This window comes from Arachis hypogaea, chromosome 4, assembly GCF_003086295.3.
Source record: "Arachis hypogaea cultivar Tifrunner chromosome 4, arahy.Tifrunner.gnm2.J5K5, whole genome shotgun sequence".
NCBI lineage: Eukaryota > Viridiplantae > Streptophyta > Magnoliopsida > Fabales > Fabaceae > Arachis > Arachis hypogaea.
In genome coordinates this window covers 2,870,935-2,887,864 of record NC_092039.1, presented here as the reverse complement: position 1 = coordinate 2,887,864, position 16,930 = coordinate 2,870,935, and the positions used below count along the sequence as shown (strand labels likewise).

Here is a 16,930-nt window from a genome sequence, read left to right as displayed (position 1 = left end):
AAAATTATAAAATTTATATATGATAAAAATTATAAATTAATAATAATTAATTTTTTATTTTACAAATTTTGTACTTTGAATAATCTTTTTCTAAGTGGTAGTAGACCAATTTGATTAGGCAGCCATAAACGGGTTAGTCAAATGCGAAAGGTGAGAAAAAGAAGCACGCTTCAAAATGTCATTCTCTATCCTCTAATCATAATATCATGTCATATCATATAAATAGCTTATAAAATTGGAAAAGCGAATTCCAGAAGCAGATGTGAAAGAAAACAAAAATCAAATTGCATGGTTATTATTATTAATTATTTATTGCCTTTGTCGGATACTTGGATTTCCTTCACCTCCTATTGTCAAGACCTTTCAATTTTTTTTTAATAATGCAGAGAATAAAGTATAAATTTTTATTATTAATTTTATAAATAAAATTAAAAATAAATATAAAAAAATAATAAAAATAAAAAATTATATTTTACATTCTAATTTTTTTTAATAATTGAGTGGATGTATTTTCCACCTCATCTGTCATGACTAATCAAACATTGTGCTTTGCGGCTCATGCAAATCCACTCCCTTAGTTGTCTACTATTAATTAAAGGGCAACAACATATTATTAAAATACAATCATAGCGGTTTACCGAAAAAAAAGGGTAAAATACTCAGTAATTTGACTGTTTTTCAAGATCTTATCCCTTAAAAACAAAAACCTCGTTACATGTACTTTTTTATAATAAATATTATTTTGTATTATTATTTTATTAATTAAAAAATTTAAGTATAAAATTAATCAATAACAATTATATTTTTATACAAATATTAAAAATGTTTAGCATATGAATAAAATTATTGGAAAAAAATCATAATTAAAAAGATGAGTAATAATGATAGAGTTTGTTTTTAAAATATAATATAGATAAAAACTCAAATGCAGTCTACTTTATGTAAAGTTGATAGCTGAAAGTCCTTAGATAAATTATCTAACAGCTTTTAGTTATCAACTTCACGTGAAGTCTATTGCACCTATAATATAATAACAGAGATTGATGGTATTGATAAGATTCTTGTTACATTAATTTATCCTTTTTGAAAGGGAAGTAACAAGTAAGATTGTAAGAAGAGAATGAGTGCACTCACAGATACATAGACGTACATACATACGTATTCGATACGGTATTCCTTTCTCTCTCTTCCCTTCCCTTCCACATGCGTTCTTGTGTTCCCACTCTCCGTTCTGTTCAATTTTTTAATCATCACTTTTTAACACCTCTTCCATGAACCAAATCAACAATAATCAGCAGTAATAAATAACTAATATTTGATTAATTAATTAAATCAAATCCTAATTTAGCTTCGAATTGCGCACACGATTCTTTGCTTCCCTTGGAAACTCTCCCAAATCCCCACTACCTTCACTCTCTTTCTTCTCTGCTTCTTTCTCTTTTCTCCAATTTCGGATTTTTCTCTCTCTTCTCTGAGATCTCGTTTCGCCGTTTGGGGTTATCTCGGTGGAACCGGAAGCTGCGAACTTTCTCCGCGTGTTGGTTGATTCGAGAGAAGGAGAAGGAGTATGGAAAAGTACGAGCTGGTGAAGGATATAGGATCTGGGAATTTCGGGGTGGCAAGGCTTATGCGCCACAAAGAGACCAAGGAGCTTGTTGCTATGAAATACATTGAAAGGGGTCACAAGGTTTGTCCTCAAAAATCTTCTCTTTATTTAAAAATTATAAAATCATAACATGAAATAGCCACTAGCATTATTTTGAAGCGGTACTTCACATTTCAAGAAGCTAAATTTACTCTAGGAAAGAAAAAGCATGTCAGCATGTGTATCTTGGGCTTTGATTTATTCTGTCAGGTGTGTTTGCTGTGCCTGTGGAGATCACTATAAAAAAAATTGATGCTTTTGCAGATTGATGAAAATGTTGCAAGGGAAATCATAAACCACAGAAGCCTTCGCCACCCGAATATCATTCGGTTCAAGGAGGTCTGTGAGATTGAATTGTGTAGTGTTCATAAATTGTATAATATTCATAGTTCAGGTTGTTTAATAGTGGATTTTAACTTTGCAGGTGGTTTTGACTCCTACACATCTTGGAATAGTGATGGAGTATGCAGCTGGAGGAGAGCTATTCGAGCGAATTTGCAATGCTGGAAGATTTAGTGAAGATGAGGTTTGCACTCTTCTAAAATTCAGAGCTCCATATTTCAATTGTCATAAATCTTAATCTTTAACCATTGTTTAGTGAGTGTAGGATAAGAGCATCAAGGTGTTTGGCCAACTTTAAATCCCACTAAGTATGGGAAGAATCTACGAACTGTTTCTCGTTGTTGTTGACTTGTTGCATCTTTCAAATTTTTAGGCTCGGTATTTCTTCCAGCAGCTCATCTCTGGAGTTAGCTACTGCCATTCCATGGTAAATGAAATAATTATTCTAATTGGTTGTTTGATTTGGTATGTGTTATAATGTTTTGTTGACACCTCTTTGGGGTCTATAGTATTTAACTTCATTACTCTTGCAGCAAATTTGCCATCGAGACTTGAAGCTGGAGAATACCTTACTGGATGGCAGCCCTGCCCCTCGTCTGAAGATTTGTGACTTTGGTTATTCCAAGGTTCAATTATGGAGTGATATCATACCCAAATGTTTTAGATAAATTATTAAAAGCATAAATTTTGCTTATGATAACCTTTCTTTTTCTAGTCATCTCTGCTTCATTCAAGGCCTAAATCAACAGTGGGAACTCCTGCCTACATTGCACCAGAGGTTCTTCAACGAAGAGAGTATGATGGAAAGGTAATCTGGTTGATTAAGATCCAGATTGTGATGGAATGGTTCAATACACATGTGCCTCTCTTTGTCATATGAAAGATAAGAAATAAAATGGTTGTTAATTAGTTCTCTTGGCGCAAGGCCATCAAGCAACATGGTTCATGCAATTGAGTCACAAGTAATTCTTGATGTGCATCAGGTTTGATGGCATGATGCTTCAATATTTCAGTTGTGGAATAATATGGATAAATTTAATGTGTGAATTTGGTAGTTTGGAATGCGAGGTCCTAATTTTATGAAGTCCAAGTGCCTTATGATGAATTCTTTTAATTTTCAAAATGGTTGTTCAAAATTTAGCCATCCAAGGAAAGGGCCATGATTGTGTTTGTTCTGCATTTTGGCTTACACATTTCACATTACCACCTACTATACCCACTTTTACATGGCAAAATCTGGAGCTGTGTTTATATAAAATATTTAGGAAGTGTTGTATAACTTCTGTTGATTTTTTATTGTGGATGCTTCAATGACTCTGTAACCTCTTTTACAAATGTCAGAGCTAGAAAAAAACACTTGACACTGAGAGAACTTTGAGAGAGCCACACCACAAAAGCTATTTATTGTGATTGGACCGAGAGAGTCACACCACAAAAGCTATTTATTGTGATTGGAAAGTCCTATACCTTATAAACCCACACTTCACCAGGATTTAACTCTAGGATTTAACCCTATAAAGAATAAATCTTGCTTGATGAATTTTCTGTGCATTATATGCCAATGGTGTTCATTTTTTTATTATTCTATTCTATTTTGTGTTTGTTCAGTTGGCAGATGTATGGTCATGTGGAGTGACTCTTTATGTAATGCTAGTTGGAGCATACCCATTTGAGGACCAAGAGGATCCCAAAAATTTCAGGAAAACCATAAATGTAATATTCGTTTTAATGGCGCTAGTTGACAGATTTAAAGTCGACACTTCTTACTCATTATATTCTTAATCTTATGCAGCGAATTATGGCTGTCCAATATATGATCCCAGACTATGTTCACATATCTCAAGACTGTAGGCATCTTCTATCTCGCATTTTTGTGGCTAATCCAGCTAGGGTATGTACATACTTTGCTGCTAAATATCATCTGAGGCCGAATTTGCTTTTTTATGTATCTATTGACCGAGATGTATTTAATTAATTTTGTCGAATTTAAAGCTATGCCTTGTTAAATCCACAAGATTCTTAATCATAGTTTTATGTTGTATTTTTTGTTGTAATTTCAAACATGGACTAATAAGAGTCATGCACCAATTTGAGGAGTGTAAGGCTGCTAGGCCAACTCCAGTGGATTTTGGGAAATGAGTTATCATTCTATTGTGATTTACTGCAGAGAATCACCATTAAGGAGATCAAGTCACACCCATGGTTCTTAAAGAACTTGCCTAGGGAATTGACAGAAATGGCTCAAGCTGTCTACTATAGAAAAGAAAACCCGACCTTTTCTCTTCAGAGTATAGAGGACATCATGAAAATTGTCGAGGAGGCCAAAACTCCTCCGCCAGCTTCCAGGTCAGTTGGAGGATTTGGATGGGGGGGAGAAGAGGAGGAAGATGAAGCAAAAGAAGAAGCCGAGGTAGAAGAAGACGAATATGAAAAAAGGGTCAAGGAGGCACAAGCTAGTGGAGAGTTTCATGTTAGTTAAAAGTAAACAGTTTGATTCTTGGATAGTAGAATAGATTCCTGGTTCCCTTTGCTCTTGGTTAAGTCAACTAAGTACAAAAGTGTTTTTGCCCATGTGTATAAAATTCAGTTTTCACCATAGGACACAGTTGAATAATGGCTGTAGAACCCCCCCCCCCCCCTTTTTTTTCTTTCTTTCTTTCCTTTCCCCCTCCCCCTTTTAATATTTGTACAAGGTTGTTAATTATGACCGTGTTATATCTTATGAAGTTGTGTTTAGATTTTTTGGTTTGTTATGAAGTGTCTCCTAGCTTAAAAATACTGCTTTAGTTGTACGATTGGTTTGTGAAAAAATTAAACTTAATTTTCCCCTCAGACACAGCATGCTCTCCTCACGTCAATTAGTCATCTAAAGAGTGAGCGAGTATTCAATCAATGGTGTTTGCAGATACTTTAACTTTAAAAATGTGTGAGTTGTGAAAAGTGATGGCAAGAGTGGGGATAACAAGAAAAGAACGAGAATGTTAGCATGGAAAAGCCAACTAACCTTTCTGCCTTTTGGAGAAGTGGGAATGACAAGGTAGCAAGGGAATGACTCTTTATTTTGTTGAAAGAACAAAACTAGTTTTCTATTTGGTTAGGCAGCTAATTACTTCTCAGTAGTTGTCTAATTATTTTCAGTAAAGAATGCAATTTATGCCACAAATTTGTTTTACTTCCCTAGAACTTCAAAATGTATAATCGGATGCATTAAACTGCAATATTATTCAACCTATAATGGCATGGACATCTAACAAGTAACAAGGACAATTAATGTACCTGCAAATATATATATTGTGTTGGCCCACTATGCTTTCATAATGCGTTTCATTATTTTTGAAATCTGCATTTACAAATTTAGCCTGAGCCATAAAGATTCTGCAGCTATTTAGTTCCATTATAGGTGAAAGCAACTGGGCCCTATTCTAACCAATCCTTTTATACAGAATGCCGTATGTCTTCAGTTTACCGACAATGCTGCCCCACTTACCACAGAGTGCAAGTTCCTTGTCTCGGTTAAAATGCATTCTCTATCGAATAAAGCCGAAACAACAGCAACACCTTTAAGATTTGGTAGACCAAGTTCCATGACATCATGAGCATTTGAAAGACCAATGCCACCAATTGCCACCACAGGAAGTTTAGAGGCCTTACATACCTCCATCAATCCATCCAAGCCTATGGTGCGGTTGTTTGCCTTTGTGCTGGTGGGATATACACCACCACAACCAATGTAATCAGCACCATTGATCCATGCTTGTTCGGCCTGCTCCGGTGTCTTGCATGATACTCCGATAATCTTTTCAGGGCCTAGGAGCCTTCTAGCAAGACGTGCAGGCATATCAGATTGACCAACATGAACACCATCAGCATCACAAGCAAGGGCCACATCTATGCGATCATTTATAAGTAGAGGTACTCCATAGGAATGACATATTTTAAGACATGCTTTGGCTGACTCAATAAACTCCCTTGTCTCAGCATCCTTTTCCCTGAATTACAAAAGTAAAGCCAGGTTTAGGTGATTAGTGGCCATGATCAAGTCCTAACAACTATGCATCAAATGACACTTAATTAAAGAGGGGAAGAGGCCACAACAAACGTGTCTAAATTTACAAGCACGAGCGACCACCAAAAAAAATTGGGGCAAGCAATCTTTGACCTGGAATTTCACCTTACACATATTAATGAAGCCATAACAGAATTACTATGGAGACTGGGAAATAAATAATAACACAGAGGATAGCCTTATGCAAATATTTAATGCTTCCCTTTAGAGGATGGCCTCATGTTGATTGAATTTTGAGACATGGGTAGAAATTATAAGGAACAAATATATAAATATTGCAAGAAACATACTGCAAAAAGAACTTTCATAATTAAAAAAAAATTATATTTGCATTTCTTTAGGATGGTTGGCTTAGCATATCATCATAATACAAAGGCAAGCAAAGGAGATTTTGAAAAAACAAACCTTAATTGAATGATGGTAGCACCTCCTTCTACAGCAGCTTTAACGGCTTCAGCAATGGAGCGACCCCACTTCTTATTCATGTTTGAATCCGTTACAGCATATACTAACAAGTCATTTGGATTAAACAACCTCTCCTGCCTATAAGAACTTCGATTGATATTCTTAAGTGCCAAAAGAGGGTCAAAAGGTCCTTGGGGTCCATTTCCAATGACCAAGTCTTTACTGTAATCCAAGGCAGTCTCAATAAAACGTTTAGCTACCTGTCAACATCCATATATGTAGATATCTTATCATATTAGCATATGTCATCTATATGTTCTTTTATATATTTTCAGTTTCTGCTTCTTAATTTTATCTACAAAGGAAAATAAAATGGAGAAAGGGATAGATGGATATTGTCAAATGAGGTACTATTAATGTGAACTCAGACAGCTGGACAAACCTTAACTGCTGACAACATTGACGATCCTTTAGCCAGCTCTGCTGCTATGCATGATGCCAAAGTACAACCAGTACCGTGTGTATTGCAGGTTTTTACACGCGATGAACACAGCTCATAAAATTCCTCACCTGCAAAACTCAAAACCAAGATGGAGCTCATTTTTAAAGTGGATGGAACATACATTAGGAAGATGTAAAGGAAACAAGTTGTTGAGTCTTGTATAGTTTAGTTTTTATTTGGCTGTTACGTAAATAGATTCAAAGACTTAATCTTACCATCAAAGAAAACATCAATAGCATCTAATGAAGCATGAAGATCACCACCTTTGATGAGTACATTCCTGCAATGAAAATTAATTATCAGAAGTTCACTTAAGTTAAACACTTCAATAACCTAAATTCTCAGCTCAGATATACCGCTCAGGCTTTCAGGGCCAACCAGATATTCAATTAAAAATCACTTTATTTCCCACATGCAATGCAATTTTTCAGAAGAGTTTGCAAAAAAAGAACTCTCTAAATCCATATTCCTGATACAGTATGAGTCATTTAGATAAAAATATTACCAAGTGTATGTTTCCCTCCAACGAAAGAAATCAATGTAATGCTACTATAATACAATCAGATGTTGTTACAATTATGTCTGGTGTAAGATGTTTTGACTATGAAGGTTCACCTTCAGCCCAAAATTCATAGCCATACATACAATTTCTGGATGTTTATCTCACTATAAATGAAATATAGGCTTCCTTAAGTTACTTAAAGCATAGGCAAATGAATGGTAATCAGTATGGGAGACAAACCACCATAATGCAAGTAAAATATGATTTTACTTTGCTTGGAAGTTCAAACAATAACAAACCTCGGACCCATATCATGTATCAGTTTTGCAGCTCTACGCATATCAGAAACTGATTTCAATGGCACATCACCAAGTAAGACTGATGCCTCCTTTATATTTGGGGTTACAATATCAGCCATGGGAAAGAGTTCCCTGCATACAGAAACCAAGCAATAAAAGGAAATCAAATAGTGATATTCATTTGAAATCTTGTTTTGAATACAAATGACTGTCCTAGGATGTTTCATACTTCAGTTTCTAAAACACATACCGAAATCCAGCAAGAACAGAAGGACCGACAAGTACATCTGCACTGGTAGATACCATGACAGGATCAACCACAATAGCTGCCTTCAGCAAAAAATAGTTAGAATGGCAGTTATTCTCATTGGCAATTGAACACACATTAGATTTTTGCTACAGGTGCATACCTTTCACTGGAAATTTCCTAAGGCTCTGACATAGGACCTTCACTACACTAAGGGAAGGCAACATTCCAGTTTTGACCTAGGGACATGACAATAATAATTAGCTCAGGAGCAAAAAAATACGTTAGCAACTATTGAGAAGCAAAACCTCAGGGTATATCCAAGAGAACAACATGTAAGGAGGAATGATAATGAGTGATATTTGCCTATTTCTCCACTTTATAGTAATACATATATAAAATTTTCACAATACCACAATCCAGGGCCATCATCTCTCCCTAAAAATTGAGCACGTTTCAGTTCCTCACATTAATAACTAGCACTTGTATTCAGATATTATTTCATGAGATGCGGATTCCTATTTCAACTTACCACGTCAACATGCATATCAGAGAGCACAGACTTCAATTGCTCAGCCACAACATCATCAGGCAATATCTCCACTCCCTGGCAATCGTCACATATATGAGAAATGAGAAGACAATCACCAAAAGGAATGCAAAGCTCAAGTAATCATTAGCATTACTGTTAAAATCAGAATGATAATTGACTATCCATGAAAATAAAAGTAGGTAAAAGTTCATTTTCAACCTAGAGAACTTAATGCTTTGTTTTGACCAAAATAAAAAAAATTAAAGTCAACACCCTAATAGAGATAGAGTCTAATTAAGATTAGTTAGTGCAGTGACTTGACAATCAACTCCATAAACAGAATCAGTTTTCAGGTTGTTGAGATCATATATGATAGTGACTTAGTATAACATAATACATAAACTTAATTGGACTCTATCTCTATTAAATTCATTCAAGACTGTTATATGAAAATGAACCTGGACTCCAACAGTGTTTTGTGCAGTAACAGCCGTTATGACAGTTGAACAGAAGACATGGCGGGAGGCGCAAGCTTTAAGGTCCGCTTGGATTCCGGCACCGGCCCCTGAATCAGAGCCGGCGACAGTGAGCACATGCGGAATTTTGGCGTCAGAAATCTGCGTGGTTCCACTCCCGATCCCAGAAACACACTGGGAGTGCTGCATGTTCAAAAAAACGTGCCTTTGATTCTTTCTATCCAAATCCGAAAACAGAGGAGTCAAAATCCTAACTTGTTTGAAACCTAAAATTGGAGCAACCTGTGGTGAATGCCAAGAGTTCTACACACAACAAAGTATAAAACATTTCAAAAAAAAAAAGCAGCAGAACAAAGACGAATAGCGTGAATGCATTAATAAATTAGTAGAAGGAAAGAAAGTCAGTCAAAGTTCACAGATATTTTATTGATACTTTGAGTAATATGTGAGTGAAATTAGTAGGTGGATAATCCGTGAAGATGTGGTGTGTTGTAGAAGAAGATTGGTTGAGGATATATTGAATAACAAAAATGTGTAGAATTGTGTTGAATCAAATGAAGAGAGGAGAGAGAGTAGAGTGTACCACGAAAGTGCAGGAAGCCATTAACGGCAAAACTTCAACATGCAAGTTGCAAGCTATGTCAGCTTAGCTCTGTTTCTCACTTCAACAACCCGACCCGATCGGAACCAATTGGCTATTTTTTTTTTTTTGTTAAGATTGAGATTCGAATTTAAAATTTCTAGTTAAAGAAATGAGATTATATTATTTGAGTTATAATTTGTTGATTTTTTTAATTTTATTTTAAATTAGTGTAATTTATTATATTAATTTGTTTTTTATATGTTAAATATATAAATTTATAATAAATATATATTAGTTAAATTTTAGAATAAAATTTTTAAAAGTGTAAAATATTCTTCTAGTATAAGCTAAAAAATAAATTGAATCTTTAATATTTATAAAATAAGTAATATAATCAAAATAAAATATAAATGTAATAAATATATGGTAGCTGATTTTAAGTTTACGAAAAAATTTATTATGTTATGGTCAAAAAGTTTGATTATCTTTTAAAAAAAGTATAGTTGATTATTTAAAAAAAAAATATATATATATATATATATATTGTTTAATTATTCTATTAGTTTCTATAGTTTCACCAAATTTTTAATTAGGTCTTTATATTTTTTTTAATTAAGTCTCTACACTGCTTTTAATTTTGTAATTACGTCTTTTTTATGTTAAAAATGTTAAAATTAACACAATATTTTTACCAAAATACATGCAGTCAACCTTTTAATTAAGTTTTTATTTATAAATACATTCAATTTGCGAAGAAATATTCAATTAATTCTAATATTTTTTACACTAAAAAAGACTTAATTACAAAATTAAAGCAGTGTAAGAACTCAATTGAAAAGAAAAAAAAATATAGGAACATAATTAAAAATTTAATAAAACTATAAAGAACAACAGAATAATTAAACCTAAATATATATAAGAATGCAATAATTTATTCTAGTATATATATATATATATATAAAATCAAAGAAAAAATTTATTGATATGATTATATGAATAACAGTTTAAGTAAAGACCATTTGTCAACAAGTTATAGTTCAAGTAACATAATTTTTTTTATACTTATTTAAAAAATTGTAAATTCGAATCTTCCTATTTTCGATAAAAAAAAAAAACTAAGGGCCATTTAAGCCAATAATAATAGCAACAATGAGATTTTTCATCAAAATTTAACTACAAGTCTACAACCAACTTTTGAGATTCTAAATCTGACAGAAAAATATTTAACAAAATTTCTATTACGAACAATGTAAAATAACATTTTTATTAAAAAATAGTAAGAAACTAGTAAATTTTTACTTTTTATTTTTCTATGAAATGAAAAGTTAGGAATTTCATAGCAAGGAAAATGAGCAAATATAATTAATTTGAATTGGTGAATTAATTAGTTTGTTCGTCTATTAAAATAAAATAAGTGTAAGAAATTTAAATCTTAATCAATAATAAATTTTAAATAAATTCTATAATATGTGGGCATGTGGCAAATTGATCTTTAACTAAATGGTTGATTAAATATTATTAAAGAAGCCTCAATCATTTACCGCAATAATGAGTTAGCTCTCACTTTAAAAATGGTTAAACCTCTTTCATGGGTTGAACTCTCCTTTGGCTGTAAAACTTCATAGAAGTTAGGAAGTATAGTTACCATCCATTTAACACGAGAGCATAATATACCGTATATTAATCATAAGAGTAAACATTAATATTGATTTTAAAGAAATTTTAAATTAATTAAAAAAATTAATTTAAAAAATAGTTTTACAATAAAAAATATATTTTTATATTCTTCTTTACTTCTCTTCTTTTCTCTCGTATCTCTTCTTCTAATTCGAATTACGGCTATTTCAACTTCTCAAAAATCAAGAAACTAAAAGATACTTATAGATATTTAGAAAGTTTTATCCCTCTTTTTGATTGTGCCATTTTTTCAATAATTTTATATATTTTTATTTATTTTTAGATTTTTTTAAAAAAATTTAAATTAATTAAAAAAATCCTAATTTAAAAATTAGTTTTACAATAAAAAATATATATTTTTTATCGTTATCAGTGGCTAAGAGAAGGGGGTCGAATCTTAGCCCCTTTTTATTGAGAACACTTTCTATCTTTTTAGAAAAACCTTAGGAGATATTTTTGCTTTTTGTCTCGTCACTGGTCAAGAGACATTTTCTTTTTGTCTCGGTGAAGAGATATTTTTTAATTTTGTCTCCTAAGCAACAGAAATAATAATGGAGTAGAAGAGAAAGAAAGAATCACACCAAGATGTATCCTAGTTCAGCTGCTAAGTGCAATGCAGCCTACGTCCAGTCTCCATCACAACAGTGACGGAATTTTACTATAATCAAACAGATTACATACACCAATTTTTCCTGGGAACTACCCTTCCTATCCGGAACAAGTTCAGAATCTATCCCTAATCCTGAACTTGACTTGGTCACCTACCAAGCTTTCAACTGCTAAGTGCTAACCCAACTTGTAAGAGAATTCCCACAGAATTATGATACACAATACATATATGTACAAAGGACTTCTAAGACACCTATGGCTTTTTCTTTAATTTTGTACACTCTGTCTTTTTTTTTCTCACTGGCTTTTTCTTACAAACCTCACTGTTTGCCTTTTTTCACCATGAGACTCAAACGGACAAAACTTAAAGAAAATACAAAATGAAACACATTGAAGGAGAATAACTTCTGTTAGTTTGGGTAGATATGAGAACTCTATGCTTTTTCTCCTTATCTCAAACCTTGGCCGTTCACCCTTATTATAGAAGGAGAAACTTCCAAGGTTGAAACAGTTCAACCGAGCCTTCTTCTTCTTTAACACCAAAAATCAGTTCGGACAAAGAGAGGAGAGAGGAGAGAGGAACCGAAAGCAAAAATCAACATGTAATTACCTCTCTCTCGTCCCTTCTCATCAAATTTCATCTTGACTTGGTTTCCTAGAAGGATTTCTGACCCTTGATGATCACTTGATCTTTGACAGCTCTATCTGCTCTACTTCTGCTTCCTCCTCCACGTAGTACAGTACCTGCCTTTTGTGATGGATGAACAAAAAGTAGAAACGAGCCATACTACAGGGATCTTCTTCTCTGACCGAATTGGATTGCTACCATTTTTAGGCATGGAGATCTTGAGGCTTATTCACCACATCTTGTCATTAGTAGTAAAGATCTCAGCCATGCTATACTGTAGATCTTCTTTTTGCAAGAGCCATCATCACTTTTGCTGCTTGCTTCTTTCTAACTTCTGTTTCTTCTTCTGATAACTTGGTTCTATAATCTTCTTTCCTGACAAATGAAGTGACTGAACATAAAGAGAGAAAAGAGAAAAGTTTTTAATGAAAGTAATGAATAAAATTAAAATTAATTAAAATTTATGTCCCATCTTCTCTTTGATTTTTACTTATAGCTTCTTCCATCTTCATCTCTGATAACTTGTTTTTGCTTCTTTTTTGATTGATATATATGACAAAAACAAAGAGAGAAAAAAGAGAAGAGAGAGAGAATAATAAAATTTTTGGTGAAAACTTTAAAGGAAATTAAACTCAATTTAATTTCTAATTTCAATTACCAAGAGGTAGAGTAACCTATGGAATTTGTGTTACTTGAGAAATGTGTTACTTTAACCGTGGAAGTAATTAATTGAATTGAATTTTGAATTACAGAAACCAAGACATGAAGACTTTTCAATGAGACCCAAGAATTTGAAATCACCGTATGGACTTTTGGTCTCTTGAAGAGATTGCATTGTGATCATTGAAAGGCTTCCTCCAAGGCTTTGAACTACTTTATTCTTTCTTTAATTTATGATGGGTTTTGATGGATTTGGGCCTCCTTGGATTTCTTTCTTTCTTTAAACAAACAGCCACTAACATTTGAGTTATTTTTGCTCAAAGCTGAATTTGTTCAAAAATTAATTTGGGCTCGTGTAACTTTAACCCAATAGAAAACTAATTTTCCTTCCTGCACACTAACAAATATATCAAACAATCCTTTGGAAGCAATGTAAACAAATAACAATTTAATTAATATTTTAATAATATTTGATCATCATTTTAATTAGATATAAAATTTTCAAACTCAACTGTTTTTACATTCTTTTTTACTTCTTTTCTTTTTTTCTTTGTACCTCTTCTTCTAATTTGGATTACTACTATTTTCACTTCTCCAAAATTGAAAAGCTAAAAAATATTGACAGAGATATTAGAAAATTCTATCCCTCTCTTTTAATTGTGACATTTTTTCAATAATTTTAGATATTTTTTCTTATTCATTTTTTTATATTTTTTTAGGTTTTTATTTGATTATTTTAATAGTTTTGGATTTAAAAAAAAATAACATCCAAAACTTAACAGAAAAAACATTTAAAATTATAGAAAAATAACATAAAAAATCTAACAAAATAAAACATCTAAAATTATAGAAAAATAATTCTCAATCTTCTAAAATTTAAACATTTGAAATTTAAAGGTATTGTTTATTTTTCATTATTTTTTAATGTACATTCTCATAAAAAAAATAAAAAATCTCTAAAATATAAACATCTAAAATCTAGGTATAAAAAATATATGAAACGTGTTTTCGTTTCTAATAATTTGCTTTCATTTAATTTTAATTATATACTCATAGAAAAATATTCAAAATCTCTAAAAATTAAACATTTGAAATTCATATATAAAACCTTCCAAAATTAAGCTTTTTTCTCTTTAAATAGTTTGTTACTTTGCTTTTATTTACTTTTAATGGTATATTTTTAGAAAAAATATAAAATCTTTAAAATTTAAACATCCAAAATTTAGATGTAAGAAATATCTAAAAGTAATGTATTTTTTTACCCTAATTAAAATAGTTTTTATTGTATTCAAATTTTTGAACATTTTTTAGTTAGGTTTTAGAAGTTATTTTATAATAATTTCATATGTTTTTTTTGTTATATTTAGGATACTTTTTTATTAGGTTTTGATTATTCTTTTTATAATAATTTTAGATGTTTACTTTTTATTTAGTTTTAAATATTTTTTTGGTTATATTTTAGAATTTTTTGTTTGGATGTTTCTTTTTTTTCTTTAAATTTTAGATATTTCTTTTCAATTGATTTTTTTTTTTTAAGTTGATTGTAGTCCAACTAATAGTTTACTATTGCTTTTTTGGTTACCTAGCATGATTATAAAAATAAAGAGTTAAGTATAATTTTAGTTACTAAGGTATAGACTAAAAAAATTTTTCATCACGAATCTTTTTCTGCATATAAAATTCATCCTAAGATCTAACTTGGTTTTAATATCGTCCTTACCTAGAGACCAAAATTGTATGGGGGTGGCGATGGAAGTAAAAGAAAAGGTGGATCGTGGACAGTTTCTTTTTCTTCTATCCTTTTTTCTTCTTCTTCTTTCCTTCCCCTTTATAGAAACACTCTCTTTTTCTTATTTTTTTATTTTATAATTTTTGTTATGAATAATTTGTCCCAAAATTTTAATATTTAAGTAAAAATAATATTTTTAAAACTTGATTTTAAACGGATAAAAATTTTTGTTATGGAAGATAGAGGTGTGCAATCCAAATTTGTTGGGGTGCATGTGATTTTATTTTGATATGGGATTAAGTAATCGCAGGGTCGATTACTTTGTAAATTAAATTTTAAAAATTTTTTAATATCAAATCGGAGGGTTCGATTTGTTTGTTGTGATTTAAAAAAAAAATTCATAAATCGGATGGTCCGATTTGTTTGTTGTGATTTAAAAAAAAAAAATTCACAAATCGAGGATCCGATTTATTTGTTGTGATTTTTTTAAAAAAAAATTCATAATACTAATAAATCGCATGGTCCGATTTTTATTCCCAAAATAATCGGAGGGTCCGATTTCCATATTTTAAATAAAAAAGTTCCACATTTGAGAATAACACCTTTAACATCCATACTTCTAAAAAACACCATTTCTACTCCAATATCAAAAATAATTTGCGATTTTAAATTTTAGGGACAATTTTGTACGTAAAAAAAAATTGGAAACAAAAAAATATTTGGCCTATATCTTAGGTAGCGTTTGTTTTCAGAGACAGGACACGGAGACATGGACAGCACATTCTTAAAAAGCGTTTGGAAGCAAAGACATGAACACTGAACATATTGTCTCCGGGACAGTTTTTTATACTTTTGTGTCCACTCTCTTACGAAGGACAATGATGGACACGGGATTTGGAAGATGGACATAGACTGTTTTTATGAATTTTTTCTTTTTTGTCCATGGTGCTATTTTTTATTATTCCACTGTTACCCCTTCTTATTTTTCCTATTTTTCGTTGTTCTCAGAAAGTATTTTTTTTACTCCATGCTCTTTTTCTATCTCTACGTTCTTTTTCTTTCTCTTTTTTTCTCAAGTACTCTCTCCTTTTTATAAAATTTTTTATTGAACTGGATAATTTCTTTTTTTTTATCATTCTTACTTCAACATCATTTTAACCTTATATTATATTATTTGATTTGTAATAAAAATAATAACAAAAACAATTAGAATGGAGACTTTTAAAAGATAAATATTATAAAGGTAAAATTGATATTTTAAAATGCTAAAAAATAATTTATAAATTGTAATTGATTTTATATAATTTAAAGAAAAATTAATTTTTTGAAAAGAAAAATAAAATTTTAGATAAAAAAAATTAATTTTCTAAATAAAAATAGATTTTTATGTGCAAAAATTAATTTTTTTCCATTTAAAAATGGATTCTTTTTTTAAAATTGATTTTGTATTTAAAATTAATTTGGCTTATTAACCTAAATGAAATTTTTTATTAATCAAACTTAGATTTTTTTTGTTAATATTAACCATATGTATTCCTACATATTAATAATAAATTTTAAAAAATAATTATATTTATAAATTTTATTTTAATATAAATACTATTATATAATTTTTTATTAAAATTTTTTACTGCTTCAAATATTTTTTTCAAGTTCCCACTGTCTGTACTCTTATTACGTACTCTCATTATTTATTAAATTAGTTTATACTAAAAAATTTGGAATCATATGGCTATTTTAGTCATTTTATATAATATTTTAGTCTTGTCCATGTGTATCCAAACATAATACTGGACATTACATTAGTGTCCTATCCATCGTATCCAAACACGATACACAAAACATAATTTTTAATGTCTCTGTCCTATTGTCTTTGTCTCAGTGTCCTGTTCTGTCGTGTCTCTACAAATAAACGCTACCTTAGAGACTAAAATTGTACTTAATCCTAAAGATAAATATATTTTGTATTAAAATGATACACATAAAAATAAGAATAAATAGGTATGTTTTGTTTTTAAAATAAATGTG

The 16,930-nt window shown here is 30.9% G+C and overlaps 2 protein-coding genes across 4 annotated transcripts; one reads left to right on the top strand and one right to left on the bottom strand.

Annotated features, from left to right (window-relative positions):
• The first annotated feature begins 1,051 nt into the window (after positions 1-1,051).
• Positions 1,052-4,740, top strand: LOC112795726 (serine/threonine-protein kinase SRK2A). Its single transcript, XM_025837864.3, has 9 exons — positions 1,052-1,687; positions 1,910-1,984; positions 2,070-2,171; positions 2,361-2,414; positions 2,521-2,613; positions 2,703-2,795; positions 3,596-3,700; positions 3,780-3,878; positions 4,155-4,740. The coding sequence occupies exons 1-9, from the start codon at positions 1,568-1,570 to the stop codon at positions 4,464-4,466; spliced, it is 1,053 nt and encodes a 350-aa protein (XP_025693649.1). The 5' UTR covers positions 1,052-1,567; the 3' UTR covers positions 4,467-4,740.
• Positions 4,741-5,190: 450 nt separating this feature from the next.
• Positions 5,191-9,736, bottom strand: LOC112795725 (thiamine biosynthetic bifunctional enzyme TH1, chloroplastic). Of its 3 annotated transcripts, none has more exons than XM_025837859.3 (10): positions 9,600-9,736; positions 8,999-9,319; positions 8,541-8,615; positions 8,172-8,247; positions 8,012-8,087; positions 7,762-7,893; positions 7,176-7,240; positions 6,901-7,028; positions 6,459-6,718; positions 5,191-5,976 (listed from the first exon to the last, which is right to left on the bottom strand). In XM_025837859.3, the coding sequence occupies exons 1-10, from the start codon at positions 9,618-9,620 to the stop codon at positions 5,445-5,447; spliced, it is 1,686 nt and encodes a 561-aa protein (XP_025693644.1). In that variant the 5' UTR covers positions 9,621-9,736; the 3' UTR covers positions 5,191-5,444. The 3 variants fall into 3 exon arrangements, with proteins under 3 accessions (XP_025693644.1, XP_025693646.1, XP_025693647.1); XM_025837861.3 differs by having other exon boundaries at positions 8,999-9,199; XM_025837862.2 differs by having other exon boundaries at positions 9,450-9,627.
• Positions 9,737-16,930: the final 7,194 nt, after the last annotated feature.

Bases quoted from the DNA above. Each gene is read 5' to 3' on its own strand.
- LOC112795725 (XM_025837859.3), bottom strand. From the start codon at position 9,620: ATGGCTTCCTGCACTTTCGTG. The intron at 7,241-7,761 runs GTTTGTTATTGT...TTTTCATTGCAG, and splicing joins ATACATGATATGGGTCCGAG to GAATGTACTCATCAAAGGTG. The intron at 7,029-7,175 runs GTAAGATTAAGT...TGAGTTTTGCAG, and splicing joins TATTGATGTTTTCTTTGATG to GTGAGGAATTTTATGAGCTG.
- LOC112795726 (XM_025837864.3), top strand. From the start codon at position 1,568: ATGGAAAAGTACGAGCTGGTGAAGGATATAGGATCTGGGAATTTCGGG. The intron at 1,688-1,909 runs GTTTGTCCTCAA...ATGCTTTTGCAG, and splicing joins ACATTGAAAGGGGTCACAAG to ATTGATGAAAATGTTGCAAG. The intron at 2,172-2,360 runs GTTTGCACTCTT...TCAAATTTTTAG, and splicing joins GAAGATTTAGTGAAGATGAG to GCTCGGTATTTCTTCCAGCA.